General features: G+C 43.3%; 1 protein-coding gene across 3 annotated transcripts in view; it reads right to left on the reverse strand.

The window, feature by feature from the left end:
* Positions 1-399: 399 nt before the first annotated feature.
* LOC140205075 (proline-rich protein 5-like) overlaps positions 400-17,926 on the reverse strand; it is a 129,675-nt gene continuing 112,148 nt past the window's right edge. For 2 of the 3 annotated variants that reach the window (XM_072272228.1, XM_072272227.1), the window contains one exon: positions 400-1,654. In XM_072272228.1, coding sequence (XP_072128329.1) covers positions 1,269-1,654 — 386 coding nt within the window. In that variant the 3' untranslated portion in view covers positions 400-1,268. Of the gene's footprint in view, positions 1,655-14,086; positions 14,523-17,926 lie in introns of those variants that run through there. The other variant, XM_072272230.1, reaches the window with a different exon arrangement.

The following is a 17,926-nucleotide window of genomic DNA, read 5'->3' on the forward strand; positions in this document are numbered from 1 at the left end:
GCGATGTGGGAGGGAATGAGAGCAACTGGGGCGGGGTGGGAGGGGGGAACCCACACAGTCATAGACAGAGACCCAGAGCAGATTGAACCTGGCACACAGAAGCTCTGAGGTAGCATCCCCACTGACTGCACCACTCTGTACTCTGGTGTTTCTGGTGAACTCGAAAACATTTGCTCCATCGGTTACACTGCGCTGTTGGTGGTTGTGAGTGTCGAGGGCTCGTTTTTCTGACTACCTGCAGTGCTTGGTTTATTTTGATCTTCCACTGCCCAGCCACTTTAATGTTCTCTTCACTTTATACAAATCTGCCACAGTATGCTATCTGTAGCTCAACCTACTTTCTCTTTCTACTAACTCAGAACAGCTACAGATTACTCACTTATAACAAAAATAGTCCGTGCTTTATTTGTAAAAATGAGAAAGATAACTTGTTCTAGATGACATAACATCAAGTTTGAAAGAAGTTTCTGTGTAGACTGTTCAGTATGCTTGGTTAAACACCACCAGCTTAAAGCCCCTGTTGAGAGGCAAATTAACTGATTTTAAATTCTGTTCTGTTCAACAAGGGCCCACAGTTCAGGAAATATTCCAGTGTTCTCAGTGCTCCTATTTCACTGATTGGTATTCACTTTGCAGCGTGTGCATGCATTCAAGTTTGTTCTGCTTTCTTGGGAGTTTAAAATTGCTCCTGAACTTCTTACACACAAAAAGAGAGTACACCCATTTATAATGAAAGAGGAAAATATTGTATTTCATCACAGAGAGTACACAGTGAAAATCTTGTCTTCACTTGAAAAAAACAGTTTGAAATTACTTCTAAAATGTCTTCAGTAAAAGGCAGACTGGCAGTGAATAGAACTGATGGTATGTTTGGGCAATTCTCTGTCATAAACCAGTGGTTTGTGGTGAGACAGGACTGACGTGCAGTATTTAAACAATGCTGCCAGCATGGTGCAATCTCAGGTTTGAGTCCAGGGCTTGTCTGAGTTATAACTTTAGTGCAAATTTGCTGCTGCTGGCTGTTCTTTCACCAGGGCATCTGCAACAGGATGTTCCAGCATAACATATGCTTTCATCCTTTCTGCTGGACTGTTACTTCAGTTCTGAGGTATCTGCAGTTGTTACAGTGAAGGCTCGGGTTAGGAGGATCATTCAGTACACATGAGCAGCTTGAATTAGACGTGCCTGGTGAGGGATACCCCCTAAATCAATTCAGGCAGATCATGGAATTATTTCTTTCTCTAAATGCTAACAAGGTGCCTTAGCAATTACTTTAAGATTGAACCAAGCATTGTATGCTTCATATCTGGAGTCTTCTCCAGCGAAATGTTCATTAACTCCGACTCGATTTCCGCGATGTTGAGCTCACTGGAATAGTGTTTGTGATTAAGGTTGGGTTGTGTCAGTAGACGTTTGTCTTCAGAGTCTGGCTCCTCCCGCAGACTGGGATGCAGCATGGAGCTCATCGCCAAGAGCTGGAGCTCAGTGGGGGCATTGGCCACCGTGTGACGTCGTAGGCTCCCACATTTCTCTAAGTAAGTCTCTCCCTCCTGCTCAATTAAAGGAGTCAGCATAGTCTCATTAGATGCAGTTACTTCAGACACATCAGTTAAAGAATCAACCGCCTTTGATTTTGGACCTGCAAATCTTCGATCTGGAAGAAAAAATGATGGCTATTAGTCATTATAGGCATGGTGATATCATTCATTTGTTATGTGTCCTGTCGTATGACATGGACGATCATGGTCTTTCCATGACCATCATTTGTTCTTGGCAAATTTTTCTACAGAAGTGGTTTGCCATGTCACCTATTAGGTGGTGTCTTTACCCCAGCCATTATCAGTACTCTGAGATTGTGTGCCTGGCGTCAGTGGTCACATGACAAGGACTTGTGATATGCACCGGTTGCTCATGTGACTATCCGCTACCTTCTCCCTTGGCTTCACGTGACCCTGATCGGGGGCTAAGCAGGTGCTACACCTTGCCCAAGGGTGACCTGGCAGGCTAGTGGAGGGAAGGACTGCCTCCACTCCCTTTGGTAGAGACATAGCTCCACCCCACCACCCACAAGTGATACAGAGTTTATATAACAGTTTGGTCCCATTACCCAGACAATATCTGTGCACAGCTGGTAGTTCCAGTGACCTAGGTTCAAATCTGACTTTGGGTGCTGTCTGCATGGAGTTTGCACGTTCTTCCTGTATGCTCCAGTTTCCTTCTGTTTCCCTGTATGTGTGGGGTGATAAATTAATTGGCTGCTATCGATTGTCCCAAGGGCCGTAGGATCTGGAGCCTACTGTTTGGTGGGAATGTGGGGAGATGAACAGCGTGGGAGTCACCTAGAATTAATGCTTGACGATTATCATGCACTCAGTCCACTTTCCCTGTTGTACTGTTCTATGATTATATTTAAAACCCTGTAAGAGAATTTGAATTTATTTTTAAAAACATGTAGATTAAAAAAAACTGGTATCAGTGAAACTAGTCATGAAGCTGTCAAGGTATCAGTGACCTGCCTATGGGGGCCAGGGGGTAGCTATATCTGAAAAGAGCAGAGGTCACCGACTTCCATCAGTGCCCTTTCGAACAGAGCTTACCTTGAAAAGTCACCTCACTTAACGTGGTGTAGATATTTGTCCAGTGGCCTTTAAGGGGGAAGGCTGATGGTGGGACCGAACAAAGGGAACAGAAATCAAATGTGAGGGGAAATAAAGATAAAGAGCTGGAAGGACTCAATGGTTGAGCAGCAGCTGAGGGGGCAGATGGATGGTTGATGTTTTGGGCAATGACACAGGGTCTCCTGTTGAAACGTTAAATGCCCCTTTACTCCTGCTGCACAACTGAGTTCTTCCAACAGTTTTTTAAGATGCGGATTCCAGCATCTACAGTCTCTGTGTCTCTAAGGAATGACCACATTGTTTTGTGTGCAGTAAAGACTGTAATTCCCCCTCTAATAACTTCCTGGGTTTGAGGTTTGGTTACATTTGCTTCAGCTCTGGAATTCATCTGAAACGTGAAGGATGGCTCAAGATCAAGTGTAATTTCTGCTCAACAAAAACAAGGCTTCATGATCTTGTACTCCAAGCCATGTTGTACCAGAAACCAGTCATACCAACATGAATCACCACTGCAGCTTCCATTAATAGTGCTCTAGTCCAACAGCACTAACATTAAGTTGTGTTTTTTATTCTGAGAATAATGTCACAAACAGGCACCTTTTTGGCTACTTTTGAGCTTACCGTCTACTAGGGCCAGGCATGGACCCGATGGACGTAATGTCATTATGTTTATAAGATTAATTTCAGTATAAGCAGCAAATGGTTATGTACGTATATTTAAAAAGTCATTTTCAGTCATTCAATATTGGGTTATCTACAGTTCATAGATGTTAATTGAAATGCAGAGCTAAAGATGGCGCCAGAGGGCGACTTCTCCCAGCTCATTAGTGAAACAGTTAAATTCTTCGTATTCTAATGTCTCTATTTTCAGGGTGGTTGGGGTCCTATGGGGGTCTTTGATCTACAGTGACACTCAAAAACTGCGGATTTGCGCGACAGCGAGTTCCCGTTCTTGGAGCTCATTTATGAGCCGCGTTTTGGTGTGTCCAGGTTCGACCTGAAGTGGGGTGACCTCTGGACACAAATACTTGCCAGGGTTGCGTACTGAAACATTGCTGGAACATGGAAGGGAGCGAGAGTGGCTGTCAGAGAAATCTGCACTCGGTAATCGATTTGCCGATTCTCGAGTTGAAACACTTGAAATTAAAAGCAACGCTTCAGACTGCCTGCAAATTTGAAATAGCGACTGTCGTCTCCCCTGTCACTGAAGAAGGAGTGATATCTATTTCTCCCTTGTTAATGAGACAGGGAGTGCCTGTGGGATGTTGAAATGTTGGAGCGAACTGTTAGTTTTTGATGTACTGTAGACTATGGTCTCTCTTTGGGGCTTTGTTGTTGGCATGGGGGGGTGATGGGAGTGCTGATGCTTTATGCTAGGATAAGTTGATGCTGTTTATGTGTAGGGGGCAGCAGTTTTTGGGGTCCTTGTGTATATTTTTCTGTCATTCATTCTTTGGGGTTTTTTTCTGTTTCAAGGATATCTGTGAAGAGTAAGAATTTTAAGTTGTATATTGTATACATTCTTTGATATTAATGGAACTATTGAACTAAACATGTTTTCAACAGAATTTTAAAAATCACCCTCAAATATACGTAGGGTTGTGGGGCGGCACAGTAGTGTAGTGGTTAGCACTACGCTTTACAGTACAGGCGACTCAGGTTCAATTCCCGCTGCGGTCTGTAAGCGGTTTGTACGTTCTCCCCGAGACCGCGTGGGTTTGCTCCAGTTTCTTCCCACAGTCTGGTTGGTGGGTTCATCAGACATTATAAATTGTTCTGTGAGCAGATTGAATCGGGGGTTGCTGGGTGGCGGGGCTCAAAGGGCTTATTCCACTCTGCATCTCAATCAATAAATAAATTACATATCTATACTGTATATCCAGGAACCACACATTGCTCTGCGACGACACTGGTGCCAAGCTGTATGGGTCCCAATGCCCTTCCCTTGGACAACATTGGTGGTGCGGAGAGGGGAGACTTGCAGCATGGGCAACTGCCAGTCTTCCATACAACCTTGCCCAGGCCTGCGCCATGGTCTCACAACACTAATGGATGTCTATATATCAAGGAATAGTATGAACATGACTGGCCAGTATTGTGTGCCTTTGCTTGAGTGTTAAAATTGCAGTTTCTCACCCTTGTGTCCTAAACAGGAAACTGCCCTTCAGCCCACATGCTGTAATACCCATTTACATTAATCCTAAACTAATCTCATTTGACACTTCCTACTCTTTCACAAACTGCCCCCAGATTCTCTGACTCACTACACACTTGGGGCAGTTAACAGTTGGTAATTAAAACGTCGATTGTACCTCTTCCTAGAGATGCTGCCTGGCCTGCTGTGTTCAACAGCAACTTTGATGTGTGTTAGTTGGTAATTAACATCATGTCTCTGGGATGTGGGACGAAACTAGAACATCTGTAAAAACTTATGTGGTCACAGGGGGAGTGTGCAGACTTCACACGGACAAGAACAGAGGTCAGGAGTAAACCCACGTCCCTACAGCACTGGCTTTATTAGCTGCATTGCTGTGTGAGGTCTCATTGTTTGTGAATGGTCAGCAGCCATTGCGTGTCAGACAAAACAAACCACATCACACAGCAGGTGAAGAGTGTGCTTTCCATTCAGTGCTGCAAGCTAACATCACAGAAAAATGAGAACAAAGACATGGCTTGAGATCAAACAACATGCACAAAATACTGAAGGAACTTGGCAGGTCAGACAGCATCTGTGGAGAGGAATAAACAGCGTTTTGGGCCAAGACCCTTCATCAGGACGGAGATAAAATTCTGTGAAACTCTTAAGGCAGGAACGCAATGGCCGATTTGATGGGAGGGGATTCTAGGATAGGCCAACAGAGATGTGAGTTGGGGCTGAGGCACTTTGGACTGTATGGAGTGTGGTGCTGGAGATCCAGAATTCAGTGGGGGAGAACAAATTAACTGGGGTGGTATTAAGATAGACAGCAAAGTTGGTGGTTCTGTTCAGATGGAAGGTGATCAGCCAGAAATGCTAACCCTGTTTTTCCCTCCACGGATGCTGCCTGCTGAGGATCGCTGGTGAAGAATACATTTAACAAATAGGTCAGAGAGGCTGGCTAATATTTCAGTTCAGATGGAAAGAGAAAGGGTTAAAATTATGCAACATCTCTTAAAGCTATTTAAAGCCCGCCATGACCAATAAATTACTTCTGATAAGTGATGGAGCTGTTGGATTAGAACTCCCACAGACAGCGATGAGGTAGTCAAGCCCAACTTTAATCAGCACATTTGCAACCTACTTTCCACCAGCGGAAGAGTCGTGAATGGGGAGACATAGTTTCACAACCTGCAGATGGTAATTTACAACTGGCATTTAGCCATTTCTTCTTGTAGAGATTAGTGAGTCTCTACCCCCTGTGAATTGTGAATTCCGGGTCATTGAAGGTATTGAAAGAGGAGGTAAATAAATTTTTAGAAGATCAGGGAATTGAGAGTTTTGTGGGACTGGTACAAGAGGAGTTGAAGACTGGGACAGCTCTGTCATTCAATAGGATTACTGAATGACAGAGCAGGCTTGAGGCCTACTCCTGCTCCTATTTTCTTGTGTTGACCCATCAATATTTTGATTGGGGAAGTTCTGCTGTGCAGCTCTGTTGTTCTCAGTACTAATTACCAGCTGCCACTTATACATGATGTCCAGCAGAGATCCCACCAGATATTGGCTGTGACAGGAACTGTCAAAAGATCATTGTCAAGGTGAAGCTACAGCCTGAAGAGAAATCAGCTCCTGGATCTTGGACTAGCTGGAGATAACCCTCTTTGGGACAGGGAGACTTCCCATTGATACACAGATATTCAGTGTAACATCCTTTACAACATCTGTCATCTGTGACCAGTCCAAAACACAGGCATCCCACTTCTCCCGAAAGTTCCGGGAGTCTCCCGCATATTGATAGCGGCTCTCTGATGCCCGGAAATTATATTCAATATCCCGGAAATCGATTTTTTTGGAAAGCGAGAGCGAGTATCCTGATTGGGGTCTTTTCGTGCTAGGTAGACCTATCAGTTTTCTCTGTGGGCGGGCTTTACACTCGACCTCAAAAACTAATGACAGTGTTGCTCACTGTGCTGTTTGCAACAGTGACTTTTCTATTGCCCATGGTGGGTTAAAATGTAAAAGACATCTTGAGGTGAGTTTAACAGGTGTCATTTGTTCATTAGCATAGCTAACGTTATTTAAACTAGCTGGCTGGCTGCTAAGGAGCTACTCTATTGATGTCCTACGTGATGAGGCCAAAATCCCTGTAGACTTGCTTAAAGTTGTAATAGAATAAACATGATAATATAATATAAGTACATATTTTAATGTCACATTTTCTGCATATACCCAACTTGGTTTACAGATTAAACAAAATCACTAAACGAAGTATTACATACACCTTTGGAGGTCGACCGGGGGCGAGGGGGGGTGGGTGGTGCTACCTCCCTGATATGAGTTTCTCCAGGGTGGGATGTCTGAACCAGCTGAACATGGGCTTTGAAATAGCAGTCATATTTACACAACACATTCCCTGGGCTTGCCCCTACAACCTAGTGACCCGGGGGCAGGTGCGCCAAGCTGACACGTGAGTGTGGAGTGTTCGAGAGGTGAAAGAATGCACCCCTTGGCATCTGGATTGCCAGTATTAAAGGTCAGGATCAAACCAAAAACTGTTCAGGTTCCGATTTGCTTGAACAATCATCTGGGGAAGTCTATGAAGTAAAAGCCTGACAGACTAGTGTGAAGTAAAAGAATTAGGCTTCATGTTTATGGTGGTGATTTGTAGGAGTTTTCTTACTTCATGTTGCAGTAAAGTGAGTAACATTTAGAGAAGTTAATCCTCGACCTACACATAGACAGCAAGGAAAGAATGTAAACTTTACATTGTGACTGCCACAGAAACAGGATCTCAGAACCCCTCTAGGCAGTCAAATACTTTTGAAATGTAGTCACTGTGTTAAGCCCCACAAGCAAGCAATGAGATAATGACTCTAGCATCTCAGATGTGATGCTTTAGTGACATAATTAGAGAGAATAAATAAGGCAGACACACTAATGATGTCTCTAACCTCTTGGAGGTTCTCTCCAGCCAAATGGCATGAGTATCAATTTCTCCTTCTGGTAAACAAATTCTCTCTCCCCCCACCCCCCCCATTCCCCATTCTAACCTTTTACTTCTTCTCCCCTGCCCATTACTTCCCCCTGGGTCCCCTCCTCCTTCCCTTTTCCTATGGTCCATCTTCCTCTCCCATCAGGCTCCTTCCTCTCCCGCCCTTTACCTTTCTTATCCACCTGGCTTCACTCATCACCTTCCAAATAGTCTCTTTCCTCCTCCCCCACTTCTTTATTTTGGCATCTTCCCTCTTCCTTCTTAGTTCTAAAGAAGGGCCTCGGCCTGAAATGTCAACCGTCTATTCATTTCCAAAGATGCTGCCTGACCTGCTGAGTTCCTCCAGCATTTCATGTGTGACACTAAGGATGCCTCCCCTGTTCTTTATATTTACCTATGAGCGTCAACAGGGCCTCCATTAAACATCATGGCAAGAAATGGCATATTCAACAGTGCAGCACTCCCTCAGCACTGCACCAGATAAGATGTTCTTTATCTGGAGTGACAGCTCTAGCTCCTGCCTCAGAGCTGAACATGATACCCCAGGGGCAAGGTTGACCCATTGACATTGCTAACTGTCTTTGGAGAAAGACGATGGGGAGAATGGAGAAGGCAGCTAACAAAGAATAAAGACTTTGGGCACACCAGAAGCCATAGCATGAAATGGGAGTGGAAACTGTTGGAGCAAGTGTCAATGCCTGCAAATATGAACGAGCAGTTTGGTTGACACTGGAGAGGGAGAAGATGGTGGAAGTGAGTTGTGGCTTTGACCACACCAAGTCTATAACCTGGAGTGATTGCACAGGGCAATGGAGATAAAATGGCAGGGGGGAAGGCAAGGGTTGAAGAGGGTAATTGCCTGACTAGGACAGCCAGTCATGGACATGGGGATAACATTGGGAACAAAATAAAAGTGCCTCCCAAGAGGACCACAACCTTGTTGTAGTGTTTGGAGGCTTCCGTGCTTCAATGACCCAGAGTGCTATGTTGGTTGGAGTCAGGGCCTTGTGCTTGATAAGGACACCCATGCCAAACAGGTCAAGTGATAGAGGCAAGACTAAGAGTGGTCCACTAGTCCTCCAGGTTTGAGGGTTCAGCTCAGGGTTAACAACCCTGACTGGTCAAAAAAATGTGTTACGGACACAGCACTGAAGAATCCTTCCATATCTGTGTGTGACTGAGGCCCCTGAACCACACCTGGGACACAATAGAGAAGATGGCCAAGGACAGACAGAGATGGAGGACCTTCATTGCTGACCTAAATGCCAGCAGCATAATGGGCAGTAAGTAAGTTAAAACAAGTGCTCAATTGGAAAGTGATGAGAAGGTGATTATTGGATGAAATGTTACACCATTGTGAAGCTAGGGGAGGTGAGAGGACAGGGAATGGTGTTAGGTAAGGCTGAAGGTGGATACCCAACCAGCCCATCACAGGAGGTAAGGAGCTTGTCGCATGCATCTGTACCTCATCATAATAAGCCCTCGCGAAAGTCATGAGAATCCTTTGCAAGTCTCAGGATTCATTGTCATCACCTATTCAGGGTACGGAGCAGTGTACATTGCCACTGGTGCTCATATCCTAATGTAGCTTGTACTGAATTAAAATACCCTGGAGCTTTTCTCCTAATGATGCGTTAACCCAAGTTTAGTTGATTTCTCCAACGGGGTACCTGCTTACTACCAACCCACATGTCTTTGGGGCATGGGAGGAAACATACGAGCTCAGGGTAAGCCCACAGGATCAAGGGGCAAATGTGTAGATTCTACACAGGAACCACTTCAGGGTTACTGAAGAAGTCTGGATAAACAACCCTGGGTCATTATAGCATGCATCTGTTATCATTTTTAATGCTGGTTCATGAAATGAGAGGAATACATCTTTTTTCACCACTTGAGTTTATCCTGTTCCTGGCACTAAATCTCCCGGCCCTGGAGGACTGTGCTTGCTTTGAAGAAGTCTTGCATATTTTGAAGCACACTTGTATTTCAGACTTTATTTCTTGGGAATGCCACACTGAGTATGCACCAATCCTCATTGTTACACTAACCTTGTACTAATCCCATTTGATCCTGCCCACGTTCCCATCAACCCTCTCTATATTCTACTCACCCACACACCAGGAACGATTGAGAATGGCCAATTGACCTAGCAATCTGCATCCCATGTCTTTGGGATGAGGGGGCACCCAGGAGCAGCATGCAAACTCCACACAGACAGCAACAGATGTCAGCATTGAGCCCAGCTGACTGGAACTGCGAGGCAGCAGCTCTACTGGCTGCAGAACTGTGCCTTACAGTTCTTGTTCACTGTTGAAACTGCCTCCACCATTATTTCCAGCAATACCTCTCCGGTGTACGTGTCATTTTGAGAGCCAGCTATTCCCATTTTTTTTGTCAGCTCATGGTTGAGGGCGAATTTTTATTTCTGGAGGATGAAGTTTGTGATCTGGTAGTGCTCTGGCTGCCTCCAGTTAAAGCAGAAACTGATTCAAGGGTGTGTTGGTTATGCTAGTTGTTACTTCCTGTACTTGTTGGTATCTGCCTGTGCCCATTTGCTGATAAGGTGCTGCCTTCTAAAGTACAAGCAGCTCCAGATGGAAACAATACTTCACATGATAGTCATTAGACACTGACAGTTTAAACATAGAAAGCTGGGATTACATACTCATCATTTTATCATTGTACAGTAAAGATTTATCAGTTTATTTGTTTAGACACCAAAGTCCAGAATTACTGTTGGCGATATGAGAGTAGGTGCGGTGAACTCGGCCTTTTCTCCTTGGAGCGACGGAGGATGAGAGGTGACCTGATAGAGGTGTATAAGATGATGAGAGGTATTGATTGTGTGGATAGTCAGAGGCTTTTTCCCAGGGCTGAAATGGTTGCCACAAGAGGACACAGGTTTAAGGTGCTGGGGAGTAGGTACAGAGGAGATGTCAGGGGTAAGTTTTTGACGCAGAGGGTGGTGAGTGTGTGGAATGGGCTGCCGGCAATGGTGGTGAAGGCAGATACGATAGGGTCTTTTAAGAGACTTTTAGATAGGCACATGGAGTTTAGTAAAATAGAGGGCTATAGGTAAGCCTAGTAATTTCTAAGGTAGGGACATGTTCGGCACAACTCTGGGGGCCGAAGGACCTGTATTGTGCTGTAGGTTTTCTATGTTTTCTACACCAGGCCTTATCGATTAAGCTCTTAATTCATTTGCATGGCAACATTGCTTTTGCTATTACTACACAAGGCCCTTGATTGTTTCAGCAAACAGTAGATCCTAATCTCAAAACCCATGAGGAAAATAAGAGATCATAGCATTATAAAACGATCGAAAGATAAGTATAATAGACACTCATAAAATTATGAGAGACATTGATAGGGTAGACAGCCAGAACTTATTTCTGGGCGCACAAATGTTGAATATAGAGAGCACAGCTTTAAGGTGAGAGGAGATTAGTGCATGGTAAGATTTTTATATAGAGACCGGTGGATACCCTGCAACTGACTGCCAGGGTGGTACTGGATGGAGTCAGATATGATGGGGGCATTTAGATAGGCACATGAACATGCAGTGAGTGGATACATATGGATAACGTGCAGGCCTCAGTTAGTGCTCGACACAGACCACATTGGCTAAAGGGCCTGTTTTTGTTCTGTACTGTTCTATGTATTTACTTATAGGGTAAGAATAGTGGTACATATTCACGCAAGTAAAATGTGAAAGAATCTTTCCTAAAGCAAATAGGCAGAAGTGAAGGCAAGATGACAGGACTGGCATCTAAGAGGAAAAGTTGCTCTACACAGTCTGCTCTGGGTTCCACATAGCCCACATTCACTTGCTTCTCCACACCAAATGCCTTCCTAATTTTAAAGATCTCTATTACATTATCCTATATCTTTCTTACTTGTAGAGGAAAGGAGAAGAGACGCTGAACATGATCTTGTGAACATGTTGCCTGCATTGTTCTGATCCTGTGCCATTTGCCATGTTGAAGTTGGAAAAATTACATTGGCCTGTTCCAGTCTGGAGAGACATCAAAAAGATGTTTTATTCTGTCCATATCCTCAATGATGCTCCCAAAATGATTTGAACCTTGTCATTAGATTCCTGCATCTCACTCACAGAGATGTCTATGATTAATAATTGGATTATTGCAAATGTCCAACTTTACAGAGATCTTGTGATGTGAACTTGGCTTGAATCTAGCTCACAGCAACGGAGTCACTCCAGCTGGTGGGTTGGAAAGTGTTAAAAAATTTCTCGGGTGAACTTCCACATTGGAAAATAATTAGGCTCTTAGAAACGACAAGACAAGGGCATGAGCTAATAGAGGTCATTAAAATTTGGATGAGGTTTAATTAGATTAATAAAGGGAATGGAATGAAATCCTAACCAGGGTGTCAATTACAGTCCAAAAGAGGGGGACACTTAGCAATTGAAAGAGATCAGATGTGAACTCATCCACAGAGGACTTGCGAAACATGAGTCATGCTTAAAAGCAAAGAGCAAATGCATTGCTGATGTCTACAAATCCCAAAGCTGGTGAACAAGTTAATCAAAATGATCATTAAAATGTATTTTTGTCTCAAAAGCTGATGAATACAATACCTCTTGTATAAAGCCTTGGTCAGAGCCGTCCTTGATATTGTGTGCAGTTTGGTCTGCCACACCTCAGGAGGAATTTGATGAGTAGGATACATTACAGGTTCACCTGGATGATACGGTGGCTTGGAAGATTTCATCATCACAAAGATTGGATAATTTTGCATTTCCTTGATTTGTATTTTCTTCAGTAAGGAAAGGTGAGGGGAGGTCTAGTCGGGAGAGACATTTCCTCCAAGTGAGGAAATCCAGTATGAAATGCTATAATTATGAAATTACATTCAAGCTATTCAAAGGAAAATCAGGAAGCTCCCTTTCCTCACAAGCTGGTAAATTTTGGAATGCTTTGGACCAAAAAGCACAGGACCCGAGGACAAGCTGAACTTTCAATATGCGGCTTTGTGGACCTTTGAAAGACGCAGAGCACAGTGGCAAAATGAGGTGCAGATTGGCTGTGGTGTAAGAGGGCTTAGATTAGTGCAAATGGGCAAAAAGGTCAGTCTGGACATGCTGGGTTTCTGTGCTGTATTCTCGGATAAATCAGTTGCTCTTCCAACAATATCTGCTGCTAAAAGCAAGAATAAGTCATCAGGTGAGGTTGTGACACAGTGTGTTGTCTCTCAGTGTACATTTAAAGCCACTTCCTGATACTAAAATGGCACCAGTCACTGGCTGTGCTTCTTGTGTTAACCATGGCAACACACACATGCAGCCGAAGCCCATGTTCTGAACCCAACAACCTGCAAAATCTAATGGCCTTTTTCTTAGATTCAGGCTGCAGATCTCAGAATCTGGGGCTGAAGCTGGGGCGGGGGGAGCGGTGGAGGCGGTGGTACAGTGTGGGAAGTGACACCTTAGCTAGCAGCGCTTGTAATTCACACGTTTTCAGAGTTAGGATGTAAACCGTACGTCCTCGTCACATTCAAGCTGCTAGTGGTTTGTCAAATGATGGCTATGCTACCTTTTGATTTTACCTTTCAATGGTCTGATACAGTTGCAAGTGAAATGGGCATAAAGTTTGTGGCTTCTGTAAACTAGCACATAAGCATTCTATTTTCTCACACTTCTAATGTAGAACAACTATATTGTTTGCATGTTGTGACAACTTCACTCCCAGCCAGAAAAAAGACAATAAGATGAATCCCTCTTCAGTTGCAACTGGAGATCACATTACTCCATGAGATTGGAACTAACTGTATGCACAGTATTTGTCTAAAGAACAGAAATCTATAAGCCAGGATTAGAAGCCTATACACTGAGTGAAGAATCTCTTGACAGCAAACTCAGGAGGTAAACAATGAGGGACAAGTTCTGTGTTCCAAGTGTAAGCGCACTTGGAGATACGAAAGCCTGCAGACGTTGGAGTTTCTGCAGCAACACATAAAAAGCTGCAGGTACTTAGTGGCCTACACAGCATCTGTGGAGGAAAACGGACAGTAGACATTTCAAGGTCATCGCTTCATCAGGACTGAAAGATGGAGGGGAGATAGCTAGTATAAAAAAGTTGGAGGACACGGTGAAGCAAGGTGTGGTGTGCTGTTGATAGTGAATCAGGTTATATTGAATTATAAAGAACTCTTGATCAGTTAGAGAGAATTCCAAAGATACACATTGTATCAAAAGCACAGACAGAATCAGAATCAGATTCAATATCACTGGCGTATGTCGTGAAATTTGTTGTTGTGTGGCAGCAGGACATTGCAATACGTAATAATAAAAACTATAAATTATAAAAGAGGTATATAAAAAGTTTAATTAATTAAGTAGTTCAAAAAGAGAGGGAACAATACTGAGGTCGTGTTCATGGGTCATTTTGTCCATTCAGAAATCTGATGGAGAAGAAGCTGTTTCTGAAACGTTGAGTGTGTGTCTCCTTGATGGTAGCAATGAGAAAAGGGCTTGTCCTGGGTGATGAGGGTCCTTAGTGCTGGATGCCGCCTTTTTGCAGCTTCACCTTTTGCTGGATACTGGGGAGGCTCTTAAAATCCTAATGAAATATAGTCACTTTCTAATTGCAATTACAATTACAATTGTAATTGTGCCTTCTTTGTAATTGCATCGATATGTTGGACCCAGAATAGATCCTCAGAGATGTTGACATCCAGGAACTTGAAACTGCTCACCCTTTCCACTGAGCTCTCAATGAAGATTGGTATGTGTTGCCTCGACTTCCCCTTCCTGAAATCCATAATCAATTCCATAATCAATTCCTTGGTCTTGAGCAAGGTTGTTGTTGCAACACCACTCAACCAGCTGATCTAACCCACTCCTGTAAATGTCCTTGTCATCATCTGAAATTCTGCCAACAATAGTTGAGTCATTGGCAAATTTATAGATGGCATTTGAGCTGTGCCTAGCCATATAGTCGTGACATACTTTCCTGCCCCTTTTCTTTACTGCATCTGTCCTGATATCACAATTTTGCACTCTGACCACAAGTGTAATCATCTCGTCTGCCCCAACTGTACCCTGGACTCTGACTCTCTGGACATGTGAGTGCTGCACTAGAGAGGGCAGCACATCTTAAACACTCAGAGCTGAGGGGCAAACACCAAGCTTTCACCATAGCATGGCACGGGGGAAAGAGAAAGATGTTCATATCTTACTGAAATGTGTTGATTGGAACCTAAAACCCTAGAGAAGACATCAAAGTAAAAATCTGAATGAAGTTAACAATAGGGGAGAAGTCTGGATGATGAGAGTATGATGTATAGATTATGAAATGTGTGTGTGTGTGTATGAGTGTAATTTGTGTTTTGGTTAACAAGTTTCATGGCATATGCGGGTGATATTAAAACTGATTGTGATCCTGGTGTGTAAGTGCCGATAAGTGTGTGAGTGTACGAGGGTGTGTGTGTGTTTGTGTGCGCACTCATGTGTTGTGTGCACTTTGTGCTTGTCTGTATTTGCATGTTTGCATATGTAATAGGTAACAGCTTGATGGATGCAACTGATTTGGTTATGTTTATTCTCTGTAACTTTAACTCAAGCACAACATATTGCTCATTAGTTTGCGTGGTGAGAAGCACAGCACAAAAAAAGGGCAAGAGCAAGGAATTCAGCCAGCGTGGGAAGAACTTTATAGCTCAAAATCCTTGTTTCTTTTCTAGTAAAGACAGGATACAATTCACATAAATTGTCAAAGAATAATTCCATTTTAGTACATTTTGCATTACTTCAGAATGTAAGATAAATCACTGCACTTAATTAATTAAATCTCTGTCCTGGTTTTTAATTTTTCTGAACATGCACTTTAGAAAACCTCAGAGGTTTGAGAAAGCAGAACAAGATAGGTCTGTTGCACCATGCCCTCCTGCCTGTTTCCTGAAAATTACTAAAGCTTACTTGGTTGAGCCTCTGAGGATAGAGTTATAGAGTCAGACGGCATAGACACAGGCTCTTTTGACCTGCTGGGTATACTTACTCCACCTGCACTAACCCTATTTTAGGATGCTGGAGTTGCAATGGACAAAAGCCAGGCGAATGAGATCAAAAGACCTTTAAACTCACTCTCATATCATTGGCCAAGTTTCTAGGACTAAGAAGCATAATATACAAGTAGCATTGGGTTTAGGACTGAGATGCAGAGAAATTTCTTCACTCTGAGTGTCTAATACTGAATGAATGAAGCTGAACATTTCAAATTAAACATTTCCTTTTGCCATTATCTCCTTTGCCAGATATTGGCATCCAGTGGCCAATGTGAGTTAAAATTATCATCAGAATGCATTTGATGATGTCAATAGGGCCCCGTTAGGATGCAGGGGGAAATGGGATGGATGTGATTGCTCCTATATTGAGCTGATTGATTTCCTATGTGTTGTAACCAGTACAATATAGAAAATTGAATGTAGAACAGTAGAGTGCAGAAACAGACCCTTCATCCCACAGTGTTGTGTTGAACCAAGTAATAATCAAACGGCCAACTAAACTAATCTCTTATGCCTACACAATGTCCATATCCTTCCATTTGTTTCCCATTCATGTGCCTATATAAACACCACTTATATGTCTCTAATGTTTCTGCCTCTACCACCACCCCAGGCAGTGTATTCCAGGTACTTCCACTCTCTATATAAAAAAAACTTGCCCCTCACAACTCCTTTAAAATCCGCCCCCCCACCCCCACTACCTTAAATGCCTGTCCTCTGGTGTTAGACATTTCAACTCTGGGAAACAGATACTCCCTGTCTACTCTATCTCTGCCTCTCATAATCTTGTAACCTTCTATCAGATCTCCCCTCAGCCTCCGATGCTCCAGAGAAAACAGCCCAGGTTTGTACAGCCTCTCATTGTAGTTCATGGCTTCTAATCCAGGAGCATCCTGGTAACACACAAAAATTGCTGGAGGAATTCAGCAGGCCAGGCAGCGTCTATGGAAAAGAGTACAGTCAACATTTCGGGCCGAGACCCTCCAGCAGGGCTGGAGAAAAAAAAAGATGAGGAGTGGATCCTGGAAAACTTCTGTATCCTCCCCAGAGCCTTGACTTAAGGGGGTGACCAGAACTGTATGCAGTACTCCAGGTACGACCTAACTAGAGTTTTATAAAGCTGCAACATAACTTCCTGACTTCTGTACACAATGGCCCGACTAACAAAGAAAGGCATGCCATATGCCTTCCAGAGTAAAGCAGGACCCTGCCTGACATGTGGGGTACGTCATTTTGTCAGTCTGCCCGTTGGTTATCAATTTAGGTTTGAGACTAGGGAAAGTTCCTTCCTTTCCTTGGCTGTCCTGGGTTGCTAAAAGGAAAGATCTACTGAAGTATATCCCCATCTCACCAGGGAAGGCTATAAGTCTGGCAGGATCAGCCAGATGTGTCACTGATTGTGACTCTGAGCAAAGTGAACATTTGTATTAAAAACTACAGAAATCTTTGTAAACCAAATAAATATAATCAAAAACCCACTGTGCGCCCTTCTTGCAATCAATTAGGGGTGTTGACATTGGTGATGTGCAATGCTCCAAATGCAGGCTGACTAGATTTATGAAGCTGCAACTGTCTTTCATCTTTCTCATCTTCTTGGTCAAGCTTTCTCACTCTCTGCATGCCACCTTGGCTGAACAGAGGAGCACTTTTAGTAATAGACTAAGACAACCGCGCTGCTCCAAAGAGCGTTATATGAGGTCATTCTTACCCTCAGCTGTGAGGCTCTATAATGAGTCAACCTATAGCCGGGGAAGTGGTGACCCCCTCCTGTAGACTGTTATCAACCTCTGTTTACCACACCCTGCTATCGTGGGCACCCTGTGCATCACTTCTTATCTGAAAGGTGTGAATGTGCATACATTACTGTATAATATTACAGTAATTCTTGCACTATCATCTTATCAGTGTGAACTTGGAAATCTTGCAAATCTTGTAATCTTTAACTTGTTCATCTTATTTTTAAGGTAACTTATTTTTTATTCTTTCTTACTTTTCTTCTAATATTTGTATAACTGTGCTCTTGTACTGCTACTGTGACATTGTGATTTCCTTTGGGATCAATAAAGTATCTATCTATCTTCTCTTTGTAAATGAAACACTCTGTGAAGCATCCCCAGATCTCTGAAGTTATTTCACACAGTCTTCTATTTC

This window comes from Mobula birostris, chromosome 11 (assembly GCF_030028105.1).
Source record: "Mobula birostris isolate sMobBir1 chromosome 11, sMobBir1.hap1, whole genome shotgun sequence".
Classification (NCBI taxonomy): domain Eukaryota; kingdom Metazoa; phylum Chordata; class Chondrichthyes; order Myliobatiformes; family Myliobatidae; genus Mobula; species Mobula birostris.